Source organism: Aphis gossypii, chromosome 1 (genome assembly GCF_020184175.1).
Source record: "Aphis gossypii isolate Hap1 chromosome 1, ASM2018417v2, whole genome shotgun sequence".
In the NCBI taxonomy this organism is placed as follows: Eukaryota; Metazoa; Arthropoda; class Insecta; order Hemiptera; family Aphididae; genus Aphis; species Aphis gossypii.
In genome coordinates this window covers 59,418,278-59,431,359 of record NC_065530.1, presented here as the reverse complement: position 1 = coordinate 59,431,359, position 13,082 = coordinate 59,418,278, and the positions used below count along the sequence as shown (strand labels likewise).

At 26.7% G+C, this 13,082-nt stretch overlaps 1 protein-coding gene across 1 annotated transcript; it reads left to right on the top strand.

Moving 5' to 3' along the window:
• Window positions 1–4,017: 4,017 nt before the first annotated feature.
• Window positions 4,018–11,507, top strand: LOC114128541 (RYamide receptor-like). Its single transcript, XM_027993070.2, has 7 exons — window positions 4,018–4,115; window positions 4,246–4,696; window positions 6,659–6,934; window positions 7,886–8,053; window positions 8,518–8,727; window positions 8,791–8,859; window positions 10,571–11,507. The coding sequence occupies exons 2-7, from the start codon at window positions 4,694–4,696 to the stop codon at window positions 10,823–10,825; spliced, it is 981 nt and encodes a 326-aa protein (XP_027848871.2). The 5' UTR covers window positions 4,018–4,115; window positions 4,246–4,693; the 3' UTR covers window positions 10,826–11,507.
• The last annotated feature ends 1,575 nt before the right edge of the window (window positions 11,508–13,082 follow it).

The following is a 13,082-nucleotide window of genomic DNA, read 5'->3' as shown; positions in this document are numbered from 1 at the left end:
TCTGATTATTATTTACCTTCAGCTTCTGTATATCTGTGTACTTCAACAATACCTAACAGATATGCAAAATAAGATGATGTTTACCTATAATGGATAAGATAAATTAATATTGCCGTGAAGTTTTGTTTTCTAAAACAATTTCTGCTAGGTACTTAGAGGTATTCCTTAAAAAAGATTTCACTGTAATTTAGAATAAAATTACAATTTTAAATATTGAAATATTTTATTATGACAAAATATATCTATTACCTATTACCTTTCTTGCTTCTAACAGTACCTACTTAGGTTGTCGGTATATTACTTACGACTTTACGAGTATTATCATTGAAGACTTCGCAGCATTTGAAATACGAACGCACAATTTTATATACAAAAAATATTTTTTATTTGTAGGTACTCATTAAGTATAGGCTAGGTAGATTTTAAACACTTAATTAAGACGTATTGATGGTTTTTATGTACTAGTTTTAATAAAATGTGTTGAGCCAATGAATGAAAAATGGTTGTAGAGTTATTAATTACGATATTGATTTAATCTATGCCTTAAATTTGGAAAAATATTATGGCTTCAAGTATTTCTTATTTTTACGGTACTGCGAGGGGTAAAAAACAAAACATTACTATTTTTTGGATTTTTGCAGGTATAATAGATTTAAGCTGAGGTTTCAAAATTTAATTGTAAATACGTCATATGCAGTTCTTTTACTGAAATAAAAAAACTTAAATAATTTTGTTTTGCTTAACCATTGTATTCCAATAAATAATGATAAATATTTTACTATTTACTATTTTAAATTTTGTTACTAAAATAATACTTAAAGATGGTTCTAAGAATTAATAATAGATTTTCATCAAATAAGTAGATAACAGAATTGCAGACAGCGGTCGGCTCCGAATTCAAAGATCTTAAATTTTAAGTTTCCTCTGCAGGCTTCAGAACATTCCTAGGTACAAACATAATATAGATACCTACATAAAAGTACAATTTCATTAAATTTCCATAAATTCAAAGAATATTATATTAACTTTAACAGTTAATACACACAAATATAATGTGTCTGCACTTTGTAGTACTAGGGTTATTTATCTACTAAGTCTGTAATTAAAAAACTGTTGATAAAAAGTAATAAGTAGCGGTGTAGTATAAGATAGTAAATAACGAATTATAAATACTGTTAGCTCTAATTTATTAATTTAATTTTTTTTTTGAAACCAAATATCAATATAATATACTTACGTTAGTACGTTAAATATTATTAACAGCTATATGAATAAATGTATAACAAATTGTTCTTATGTGTATCAGAGTATAGTCTGAAAGATGGTCTATTCTAAGAATTGTTTTTCACACTATACAGTGCGTGCAATTATTTATTATTGAATTTTAATTTAATGTACCTATCTATAAGTCTATAACATTAGTTGTCATTTACCAACTTAATGACGTGGTACACTTTATTTTAACATTCACTACCTATATATATTATATCATATCATAGCAAGTTTTTCGATTAATTAAAATGCTGTCTTAAAAACTATTCATGCTTGGATGTATTTAACTTAAATACCAATTGGTCTAAAATAGTGGTCTTACAGCCACCATTTGACCTATACGTATACCTGTATAAAAACTTAAATAAAAAATTAATAATGGTTAAAAGATTTAGTTAATATTAATTGTTTAATGATATAACTGAATGATTTTAAATCTGAAATTAATTTTTTTTTGCTAGTTAAGAGACGTAGTTATTTAAATAATAATCGTAAATATTGCGAAGAGGACCGTTTAATATATTATTTGGATGAAACATTGTTGAACGTCAATGCCTCGATGATTTTTCGGATCGAGTATTGAAAAATAAAATATAATTTTGAAAGTCGATGACATCATGGAAGAAATAATTGATGAAATGGGATCTTGTGTGCCCACAAGTAGAACGTTTTTGACTGACTCTATTTGTAATTAATTAATTAATTATTTTTAATACCTAAGTTAGCTTTGTGCACAATTATGTAATACTGTAAATAGTGTAAATAATTATTAAATGCATTAAAGTATAAATCTGTTTTCTTCAAACTATACAAAGGTTAAAGGTATGTACTTAGTTATTAAATCTGGTAACCGAATGGCGAATATTCTATGCATAAAAACGAACAAATATTTAAAGAAAAATAATTTCATAATAGTTGTGCTTCATAATATATTGGTGCGGTGTGTAATGTGTTGACAAATGGAAAAATGCAGTATAACGATGCGTCGCCACTAAAGAATGGTATAGAAAAAAATTTTTAGTAATATATTTAGAAAACAATTAATAAAGTTTAACAATTTCAAATGTAAACATTAAAATTTGTTTAAATATTTTGAAATTTTCATTATATATGGAAAATTATAATTTTATTATAATTTAAATTTTTAAGTGTTTATGATTATTCTTTAATGAATTACGACAAAATAATAAAATTGGTCGATTGAGGAGAAATTATTATTATGTACGTTTAAGTATCAAATAACGTGAAAATTTGATACTTAAACGATTACAATTTTTTTCCTAACTAATATAAATTATTTTTTTTAAATTCCTATAAAATCCGTATAAGAAATCTTATACTATATTATAAAACAATAATTATGAAAATTAAACATTTTATGAATTCTTAACTACAAAATAGTGTGTATATTTATGATTTTATCAAAATTCAAAATTCAAACTTAAAATTATTATAAGTTGATAGGGATTACGGGTCTCCATATTGTCTACCTTGGCGAGGCCTAGTATTCTTATAAGAGGTTATAAATAAATAAATTATATACATTATACGATATACCTATATTAAATATTTTTTTCATAAGAATATTGATCTAAGAAATTTTTATTATTATTTACAAAAAACCTTGTATTTAATTTACAAGGTTTTTGACAGTATTCTGTTTATAATATATTCCCAGAATGTTATAATTTTAACTATCTAAATGACTAACTAGATCCAATTGCTTACCAGAACCTAGATTTAAAGCTGAAGATTTATTCAATTATTTTACTCCGAAATGTGTTGACAGACATAATACCAGAAAAAATACTAGTTATTGTAAAATCAATTTCATTTATCATTTTCCTTAGAAATTAGAATCTGTAATTAAACAAAAATAATTTTAAACAGAAATTTCGAACTTTTGCATTTCATTACAAAACTATGAAATTTTAATATGAACGCTTTCGCAACATTATAATATGAAAGTTCTAGTTAGTATTTGGTAAGGAATTAATTGTAATTAATAACTAGCGTTTGGTAACAATTATTACACGAATATAATTATGTATTACATTAATGACCGCTTGGGTTGTTTAAACGTGTCTCTACCATCTGTAATCAAAGAACTCCCGGGGACACCAAAAATATAGCCACCTCGAGTAATCTGTTAATCCTAAACCGTGAACAATTTGTAGTACGTAGATATATTTATTAATTATTCAATTATTGTCTATTTTCAAGAAATAAGAAGGTCAGTTGATAATAAATCATCAACTCGGCGTTATGTATAATTGTTATAAAATAATATATACATATTTCCGGTTTTATCGACGAAATTACATTGTTGTCAAATACGTAATGATTTTAACATAATAATACAATAATTATTATAATATTAAATACGACAATTATAATAATTGTTTTTACTTGGAGTATACGAAATAGTGTTAGGGATTCAAATAAAAATAAATCGTAGGTTTATTGTAATTAAATAATTCAAGTATTTTATCTTAAATTTTTTTTATAATTGGTGCAAATTAAAATAGGAATAAATTAATTTATTTAACGAGCAATAATTATATTGTGATATTAATTTTTTTATTATTCGCATATTTGACCTATCTATTAAATATATATATATATATATATATATGTATTCATTGATAGTGGTGGTAAAAAGTGGGGATATTTAGGGAACGACTATGTTGCTATACAATTATGTTTATTAAATTTAAAAAATAAATAAATGTTGCGATAGTACTTATTTAATCCATGAGCTGTTAATATTGTGAATAATACTTACAAGAAAGTTAGCAACTTCTAAATTAATAGTGAATGAATAATAGTCATTGATGACTTCCGTAAGTCAATAAATCAAAAAAAAAAAAAAAATTTAATTACTTACATTGTATCTGTATAGTGTAAAAAATTATATTTAATCACGTTGTATCGGAGTGTGAACAAGTGAAAAAAGGTCTTTATTTATTTCAGAATCATAACATAAGATATGAGTCGGGAATGTCAACATGTGATATCGTTCGGTTTGGAACAAGTAATACCCATTGGTCATGGCTATATAGTAGAATATTATGTACTATATCGTGGGCATGAATGAGATTGGTGTCACTATATTATACGGTTATGGGCAAATGAATAAGTACTAAGAGATTATGATAAAGTAATTTATAACAAAATAAATAATGTGCTATATTGTTATCATTAATAATAATTAGTGGAAATTTAAATAATAGTTTTCTCTCTCGTTATTCGTTAAAATACACTATTCACCGATCCGCTAGCGCAAATATTATATTATAATAATTATTACAAAATCATTCCGTTAGTAATCGTAATAGATTTGATCGGTGTCTGCCGTCTTAGTCTACCAGCACCTATACATAAAAGGTTGTTGTTACTCTACGACGATTGTTTCTTCAAAATGGTAAGTAATCATAAAATATTACTTTTTTTTTCACTGATAGTTATTATTTAATAAAATATAATATAAAATTCAATGTTAATTAAATATGAATAATTTGCAGTGTAAATAAATAAAATATTATTATAGTAATAAAAATTTAAATTAAATTTACATAATAAACATAGTATGTTTAGCTCACAGTAAAAGATAAAGAATACAAATATATGATATTTTAATATATATTTTGAATTAAAGCATAGGTAAATATGATATAACTCTACGTAATATCTATTATTGAGTTCATAGCAATAACAATTGATTAGGTATATAATATTATAAATCTGTAAATCTGTTGGTAGCAGAGGAGATTGCTGTAGAAAATGATCACTGATCGTTATTATTGTTATACAGCTATAAATACTATTTAATATGAATTAAACTAAAATACAATTTAGTGTGCACGTTTATGTTAAAAGTTAAATATTGGATTTTAATTAATTGTTAATATTAGAGCTCAGATTCAAATTCACTAAAAACTAATTTTAACCACAATAATGCTCTTAACATTTTTTTAAATTATTTTGAACATTTTCATTTTATTATCATATAAATTTAATTTTATTCCAAAAAAGCCAAAAACATATAACATTTTTAAATAATGCATTGGCATCGTAATTCGGCAATGGTTTTGAACATTGACCGTCGAAAAATATCACTTTTAAGGTTCAATTATTCATTTTAAGTAAATCAAAAATAAATTTTTAATTAAACTAATTTTTAAAATTAAATTAAAATATTTTTTTAATTGCGAGAATTGTATTTAAGAATGATGTAAATAAAACAATCAACAAATGATAAACTGTTAGATTGAAATTTTTTAAGTTAGCATTTTTTTATTACCAATTAAGTTTTATCTAAAAAATCATAAAATGTATAAATATGCATTAAAAATTAAAAAAATGTTCTAAATGTATATAAATAAATGTTCTAAAAACGACTTTTAAATTAATACATTTTCCATTCAAATCTGTCCCCTAGTTATCTATAAGCATTATAAATTTAGATGAGTAGAGTTTTGAGTATTGAGTATTGGAACATAGGTAAACAATATTAGTGAGTGACCACCGTCATTCAGTTCTCATAAATATACTTTAAAACTTGAATTCTTTGTGTAAAAAAATAATATGCGTTTGTTATTACTCGCTAATCTCTGTTATCTCTTATCCATTTTATCACCAAATGTTACACATATATTTCTTGAGTGTTTATGTCACTGTATTTTTATATATTTGGTTTATTTTTTCCATGTCGAGTTAGGTTATACAACTTATATATAGAGCTGGTAAAATACAGTATTATAATATTAAAATACTATGCGCTTTTATGTTACATCTATTACGATGACAAAGTTTCCATTAAGCTAATTTAATTTTAATTGTTATTACTATAATATTATTTTCTATACTTAAAACATAATTTCTTATACAGATAAATTTAATTATAAATGTTTGGGTTATTATTGTAACTAGAAGTTTGAGTACCAACCTAATTTATACTCTTCTATGTATTTTGTATAATAGTTTGTTTATCAAGGATTGTTAAACAACTTTTTTAAACTTTTTATCCGAACAATATATATATATAAATTGAAGAATCGACATTAAAATTCAACCCCTGTACAGATATACTCATAATTTTATACTCATTGATTTTATTCATAATTTAGTTTTCATATTAGTTGAAGTCGTTTTATTGATAAACTTAGTTATAATTTATAATCAAATATGTGCTTCTATCTATTGGCGAATTTTGATAGAAATAAATTTAGGGCTAATATTTCTGTCGTTATTTTGAACAAAATATTGATTATATTCTTGTAAAAAATAATCCACTCTCAAGATGCACCAGTTGAAAATATAATGTGGGTACTCATCAAAGGATTAAACTAGTCTATGTTAAATAAATTTAAATTACGGTTTATAGATTTTGATCGGGTTCCAGACGACCGTTTACCTAATGTATACTGCAGTGTTTGTTGTGTCCTTGGTCGGCAACGGTCTGGTATGCTATGTGGTCTTGTCCTCAACTCAAATGCAATCGGCTACCAACATGTTTATCGTGAATATGGCAGCCGGTGATCTGGTCATGACTCTGTTTTGCGTTCCGTTCCCGTTTGTCACCACGCTCTTATTGGAATATTTGCCACTTGAAAACTATGTGTGCCAAATCTTTACCTTCGGAAAAATTGTTGCCGTGATGGTAAGTCGCATTTGTGGAGAGGAGAGGCAAATGTAGGTAACATATTATAAAGGATTTAATCAGGGATAAAATTATAAGTTTTGTGAAGAAACACAGAATGTATGCTTAGTGATATACGATTATAACAGTTAAATTAACTGTTTCAATATAACATATAAGTAGGTGATTCTATTGACTATTAGACAAATTTCTGTAATTTTGTGAAAAAAAAATATAATATAATATAATATAATATGCTTTTCAACAGAAAAATTGTAGTAGTCTTAGGAATATTATTAGTTATTTTCATATAATTTTATTTGTTAGGATATTAATAGTACTGTGATTATCAAATCATTATGAGTTTAGTTTAATTTATTAAAGTAGCAAATAGTAATTATTTTAACTATGGTTTTATATGAAATCAATACCAAATCTCCTACAGCTTAAAATCATTATATAAATATGTATAACCGTAACATCAAATATAGATTTCTAACTGTATATTTTTGTCATATTTATTTTTTATGTAGATACTAATACGGCGCATTGTATTAGCAAAATAGATACATTACTGCATTGGGGAACATTTTAAAATGCATGTACCTATATCTGTAATAGAATACCTATGTTTGAATTTTTTTTTGCACTTATAAAATTTATTATTTTATTTTTGACTATTTTTTACACTATTTTCAGTACTTTAAATAGGCTTACATTATATGTTTATAATACATGCAATTGCGTAAGTGCAATTTGTTGTTTTCAAAACCAAGTAAACAAATTAAAATATAAATAATTGGATTGTTTACGAAAATATTGAAAACGTTTTAAAACAGAAATACGATAATAGACCAATATAAAATGTTATAATGCATATTGGTTTATTAGATTGTTGTAAATTATTGTTATAATCATACTTATATATTTCAATTATTATCATAATGAATTATACTATCGTGTTTCGTACAGGTCGGTGCATATACGTTGGTAGCCATCAGCGTCAACAGGTATATAGCAATTATGTGGCCACTGAAACAAAGAACTAGAAAACACCAGGCTAAGTACATAATAGCATTAGTATGGACAATGTCTGTCATTACATCGTTTCCTTTTTTACTTGCTACTTCGTTGGATCAGGTAATTTTTATTTTTATGTCATTTTTTGTTCATTCATTACATTTTCTTTTTTTTAGAAAACACAAATATAAATGTAATTATTCTCTAATATCAACTTTAGTTTGTTTGAATTAATTATCAAAATAATATTTAATATTTAAATTTCCAAGTATACTTGTAATTTGTCTTCTAATATAATAAGAGCTATAACAGTTTAATTATTTGATTTTGATTATTTTTTCTACTTATATTATTTGTGTACGAGTATAACTTTGAGATAATTTTTTAAAATTAAATTAAAAACATTTTTAACATTTATTTTTTTATACAAGTTTTTATATAAGATTTAACTCAAGTATATGTTTTTAATATAATGTTGTGATAGCATACAAGTATCAATTTCATATTTTTATGTACCTAATTAATAAATTTATACAATATTAAAGATTATTTACCTTACTATAGTCGGTTTTATTACTTGTTAGAAATTTGACATTTACTTTTGCACTGACAAGTGGTCGAGTGAATTTATTCGGCGATTCTTTAATGCAGCATTATTTTTACTGCAATGCTGTATCCCATTTGCCGTCTTATTGTTTACTAATATTCACATTGGGGTTGTCGTGTGGGGTAAACTACCTCCCGGCGAAGCACAAAACTCCAGAGATATTAAAATGGCCAAGTCAATAAGAAAAGTAACACTTAAGAAATATTACGATCGTAAAATATGTCAACACTTTGTTTTTCAATTTTTGTAGATGATAAAAATGATGGCAACAGTGGTCATAGCATTCATCGTTTGTTGGCTACCATATGATATCCTTTTGGTAAGTGTTTATTATTTTATTACTTTTTAATGAAAACAATGCGCTTACAAGCTCTCGCATCACTTAACTATTTATACATACATTTTCAAATTAAAACAATAAATTATGAAACTTTATTTACCAACAAACATGTGGTTATGTAAAAGTTAATTCAAGTAGGTAGTGTTTTATTCATTTATCATTTCTCCGAGGAATATTTTATGCTATACGCTCGAAGAAATTTCTATACCAATTTTATTAAACATAAATTTATGTTGTAAAGTCTTATATAGATTAAAACAAATATTTAATTTAAAAAATATTTTAAATAAATTTAAGTTAAATATATATAACTATTAAACAAGTAAAGAATTTTTCTCTAATACATTATGTAAATGATATGTAATATAATAATATTATCTACCAAGTAATTTCAAATAAATTAAAAAATTTCATTATCAATGAAAAAATTTTAAGGATATTTTGTTTTACGTGTAGTAGTTGAACAATAACAGTATTTGGTTTTCTAGCTATTTAAAATTTTTTTATCTTAGTTATTTACCTGTTAATACATATAATAATACTTATTTAATTTCTCGATAAATTTTCTCAATTAAACTATGAGCCATTTGCATTCGGTTGTAATATAATCAGTAAACATACTTATGAGTGATTTGTTTATTGCCGAATAAACTGCAACAATAAATTAGCGATGACTATACTGTAGTCATCATAAATCATAGTAGATCGCTTAAAACATTTAGATCAATATTATTATTGTAAACGTTTTTGATATACTATATTGTACTATTATAATACCCGCCGTATTAATTACTTATCTTAACCATGGCCTCAAAGGTCAATAATTTTTTTACGAATTGCCTCCCGACTATTATAATTATTTGGCTCATCCTGATAAACCCTAAAATCTTATCGTAATTAAAAAGGGTTTAGCACTAGTTGTATCCCAATGTTAATAAATAGTAAAAGTGATTTAGACAAAATACTTAAATACCTAAAATAGAACATACTGCTAAAGACTATGGGTGGAATGTGGTGATTTGTAATTGTAAAACCGTAATTTATATCGCTTGTACATTCATATACGAGTTAATATTAAATATATATTTGTTAGTGTAACGATAAGAAAATCAACATTGGAAATTTGTTTAAAGTTATTACAGTATAATATTGGCTTATAGCTCAAATAGCGTTTTTCTTTCCCTACAATTCTATACTTTTGAATAATATAATTACAAATCACTTGGAGATCATTGCAGGGAGAAACTCTATATAATAGCGTGTACGTACTTAATTTTTTTTCCATTTGCGTTATTATCTCTTCGAATATATATGGTGTGGTCGTTTGGCATCTTTTTCTCGCGAAATACCAACTCCGCCCCTAACGTGTTCAAATAAATAGATTTTTAGCTTACGGTCGTTTCCTTCTCTCATTCTCAAAACACCCCAATACACCTCAACTACGCCACCCCGTATGGCCGTAACCGCTCACCTAGACTTCCGTTCGGAGATACGTACGCTCTTCTGCGGATGCGACTCTTGAACAACTTTTAAACGTACCTATACCTAAAAATTATCGTTAGGTTCAGATTTAAGTATTGAAGAGTAAATTAAACATGGACGGGAAGCGATTCGTAAACTATCGGCAGGCAACATACTCTACTATACGTGTTATCATTACGGTACCCGTGCTCCGCACTATATGTCACAGGTGTTGAGGGCGTACGGGATGTCGCTGCGCGCGTGGAGCAACCAGCCGTACGTGTGGTTCGCGTTCCACTGGCTGGCCATATCGCACACGTGTTACAACCCGTTGATCTACTTCTGCATGAACACCCGATACAGGGCCGGTTTCGTGTCGGCCCTGCGCAGCGTGCCCGGACTGGGGTACACGCGGGCCCAGCAGCACGGTGACGAGCTGCCCGAGACCGGACGTCCGAGAGTCGCGTCCGTGGTTTCGGTGTGACCGTCTCGAGCGCGCGACTGCGTCTTTGATTTTTTTTTAATCAAACGAAATACTACTTGCAAAATATTACGATGTCGCACGTTTTCCGAAAACCTCGAAACTACTTTTGGCGAAAACGATACATATGATATATACAGTTCGTACCTGCATCAACGCTCAAAACAACAAAATTCATTTGTACTGTACATTTTTTTTTTTTTTAATTTTTTTTTTTTTTTTTTGTTCTATAATATAATATCATGTAACGAATAGAATGCGAGATGAACATCATAATAGTGTATACACTTGAAAAATGTTTAAAACTATATTATGTGGCTTTGTAAGATCGTGATTTTTTTTTTTTTTTTGATAGAATAATCATTAAATGTAGCTCAGTATTGTACTGTAAAATTAAATTAATGCGTGTACCACAATATCAACACTTCACTCGTGTATGTTGTCTGGTTACTCTGATGGGTATGACTACGCGAGTGTCCATTATTGTTGTCGGAGTTTTTTTAAACGTTCTAGAGTGTTGATACGATTCCTTTCATAGTATTTTTTTTTTTTTTTGTTTTTTTATTTTGTTTTAATATAAATTTTGTTAATTTAGCATAATATTGTAATATTATAATGTAAAATAATGAATATTATTGCTTGGCAGCATGCTATTGATATATGCAGCCGCCTATATTTTATTATATTTTTTATTTATCAATATAATAGAACGATATAGTGTTTGATGGCGTCATTTGATTTACCTGATATATAATATATTAGTACTCCCTCTACTCGATAATGGGGCTGTCATTTGGCATCCCTGCCAAGCATAGGCGCCAGGTTTTGTAAATTCCAATGGGGGCAGAATTTACTAATTATCCTTAACTTTTGCCCTTCAAAATAATTTAAATATATGTGGTTAAAGAGTAGAGACGCAGAAAGTGGACTACTTAGTACTTATGTCTATATTTTTAATTGTCTCCTCATAAATTAAACTCAAATCTCAATCTTTTCAATGGGGGCTGAGCCCCAACTCCATCTTTTCAATAGGGGCTGAGGCCCCCGACCACCTATGCAGTCGGTGTCTATGCTGCCAAAGATACATTATACCAAATCGACTGAATGCAAAATAAATCTTTGGACTATATATGCAGCATATTATATTTGGCATTTATAAGTACCGAGGATTATAATATAATCTGTTATGAATTATGATACTAGCATATTATACAGGTTACCATGGTTACCATACTAGTAAGTAGTAAAAGTGCTGATTAAATGAATAGGTACCAATATTATTCAGTGTTCTATAGGTACATTATATTAAAATGTGTTTTATTTTATAAATAAAACTAATAAAAAAAAATAGTTATCTACTTTAGCGCTGTTCAATGTTTTTTTCGAGATAATAGTGCCACGTGCTAAACCAATAACAACAACAACAACAAAAACAATAATAGTAATAGAAATAATAATCATTTATTTCATCGTTTTATCTTCGTACTCTCCAAGTCAATAACCAACATATTATAATTAATTTGAATGACTTTTTGTATGTGAGATATGATTATTGTATTCGCTTATCGTTTCACTTTAGTATTTTTTAGACTTTACCGATCATAAGTAATAATTTTATAGCACAGTTCAGTTTCAAGATTTCATCGGCCGTAAAAATATTAATAGCCTAGAGCAGTTGGTAAGACGTCAACGTTTACAAAAAAAGTTTATTACAACATTTGGTTTGAAATGCTTTTATTTGGATTAAAAAAATAATCATAAAATAATTCACTTGTGTTATAGTCATCGTTTATCTGTATATAATCGTAAAACACACACTCCTACCGAACTTCACTCAAAAGAGGGTCTCATACGTAGATAGTATGATATATATTTTTAAAATTTTTATAATGATATTTTTAATTCTAAAATTGTATAATGTCAAAAATTACATTCATCAGATAAAGAAAAATTAGTTAGGTCAAGTTATAGTTTTTATAAAAGGTTATTCACACATTTTACTAGGTAGATACTAGATACTTCAACTGTAATTGAAAAATAAAAATAACTTGATGTTCATTTTAATTATAAATAGCGGGTAAGTAGGTACCGCTCTGCTGTACATTATAAGGTGCCGTATGGATCATTATTATACATTATATAAGTGTTAAATTTGAATCCAATGATAGGTATAATTGTATTCGAAAAACGATTCTGAACGAAGATGATTTGCCAGCCTAGGATATCATTTCGAATGGTTGGTGGAAAAGGGGGTTTATGT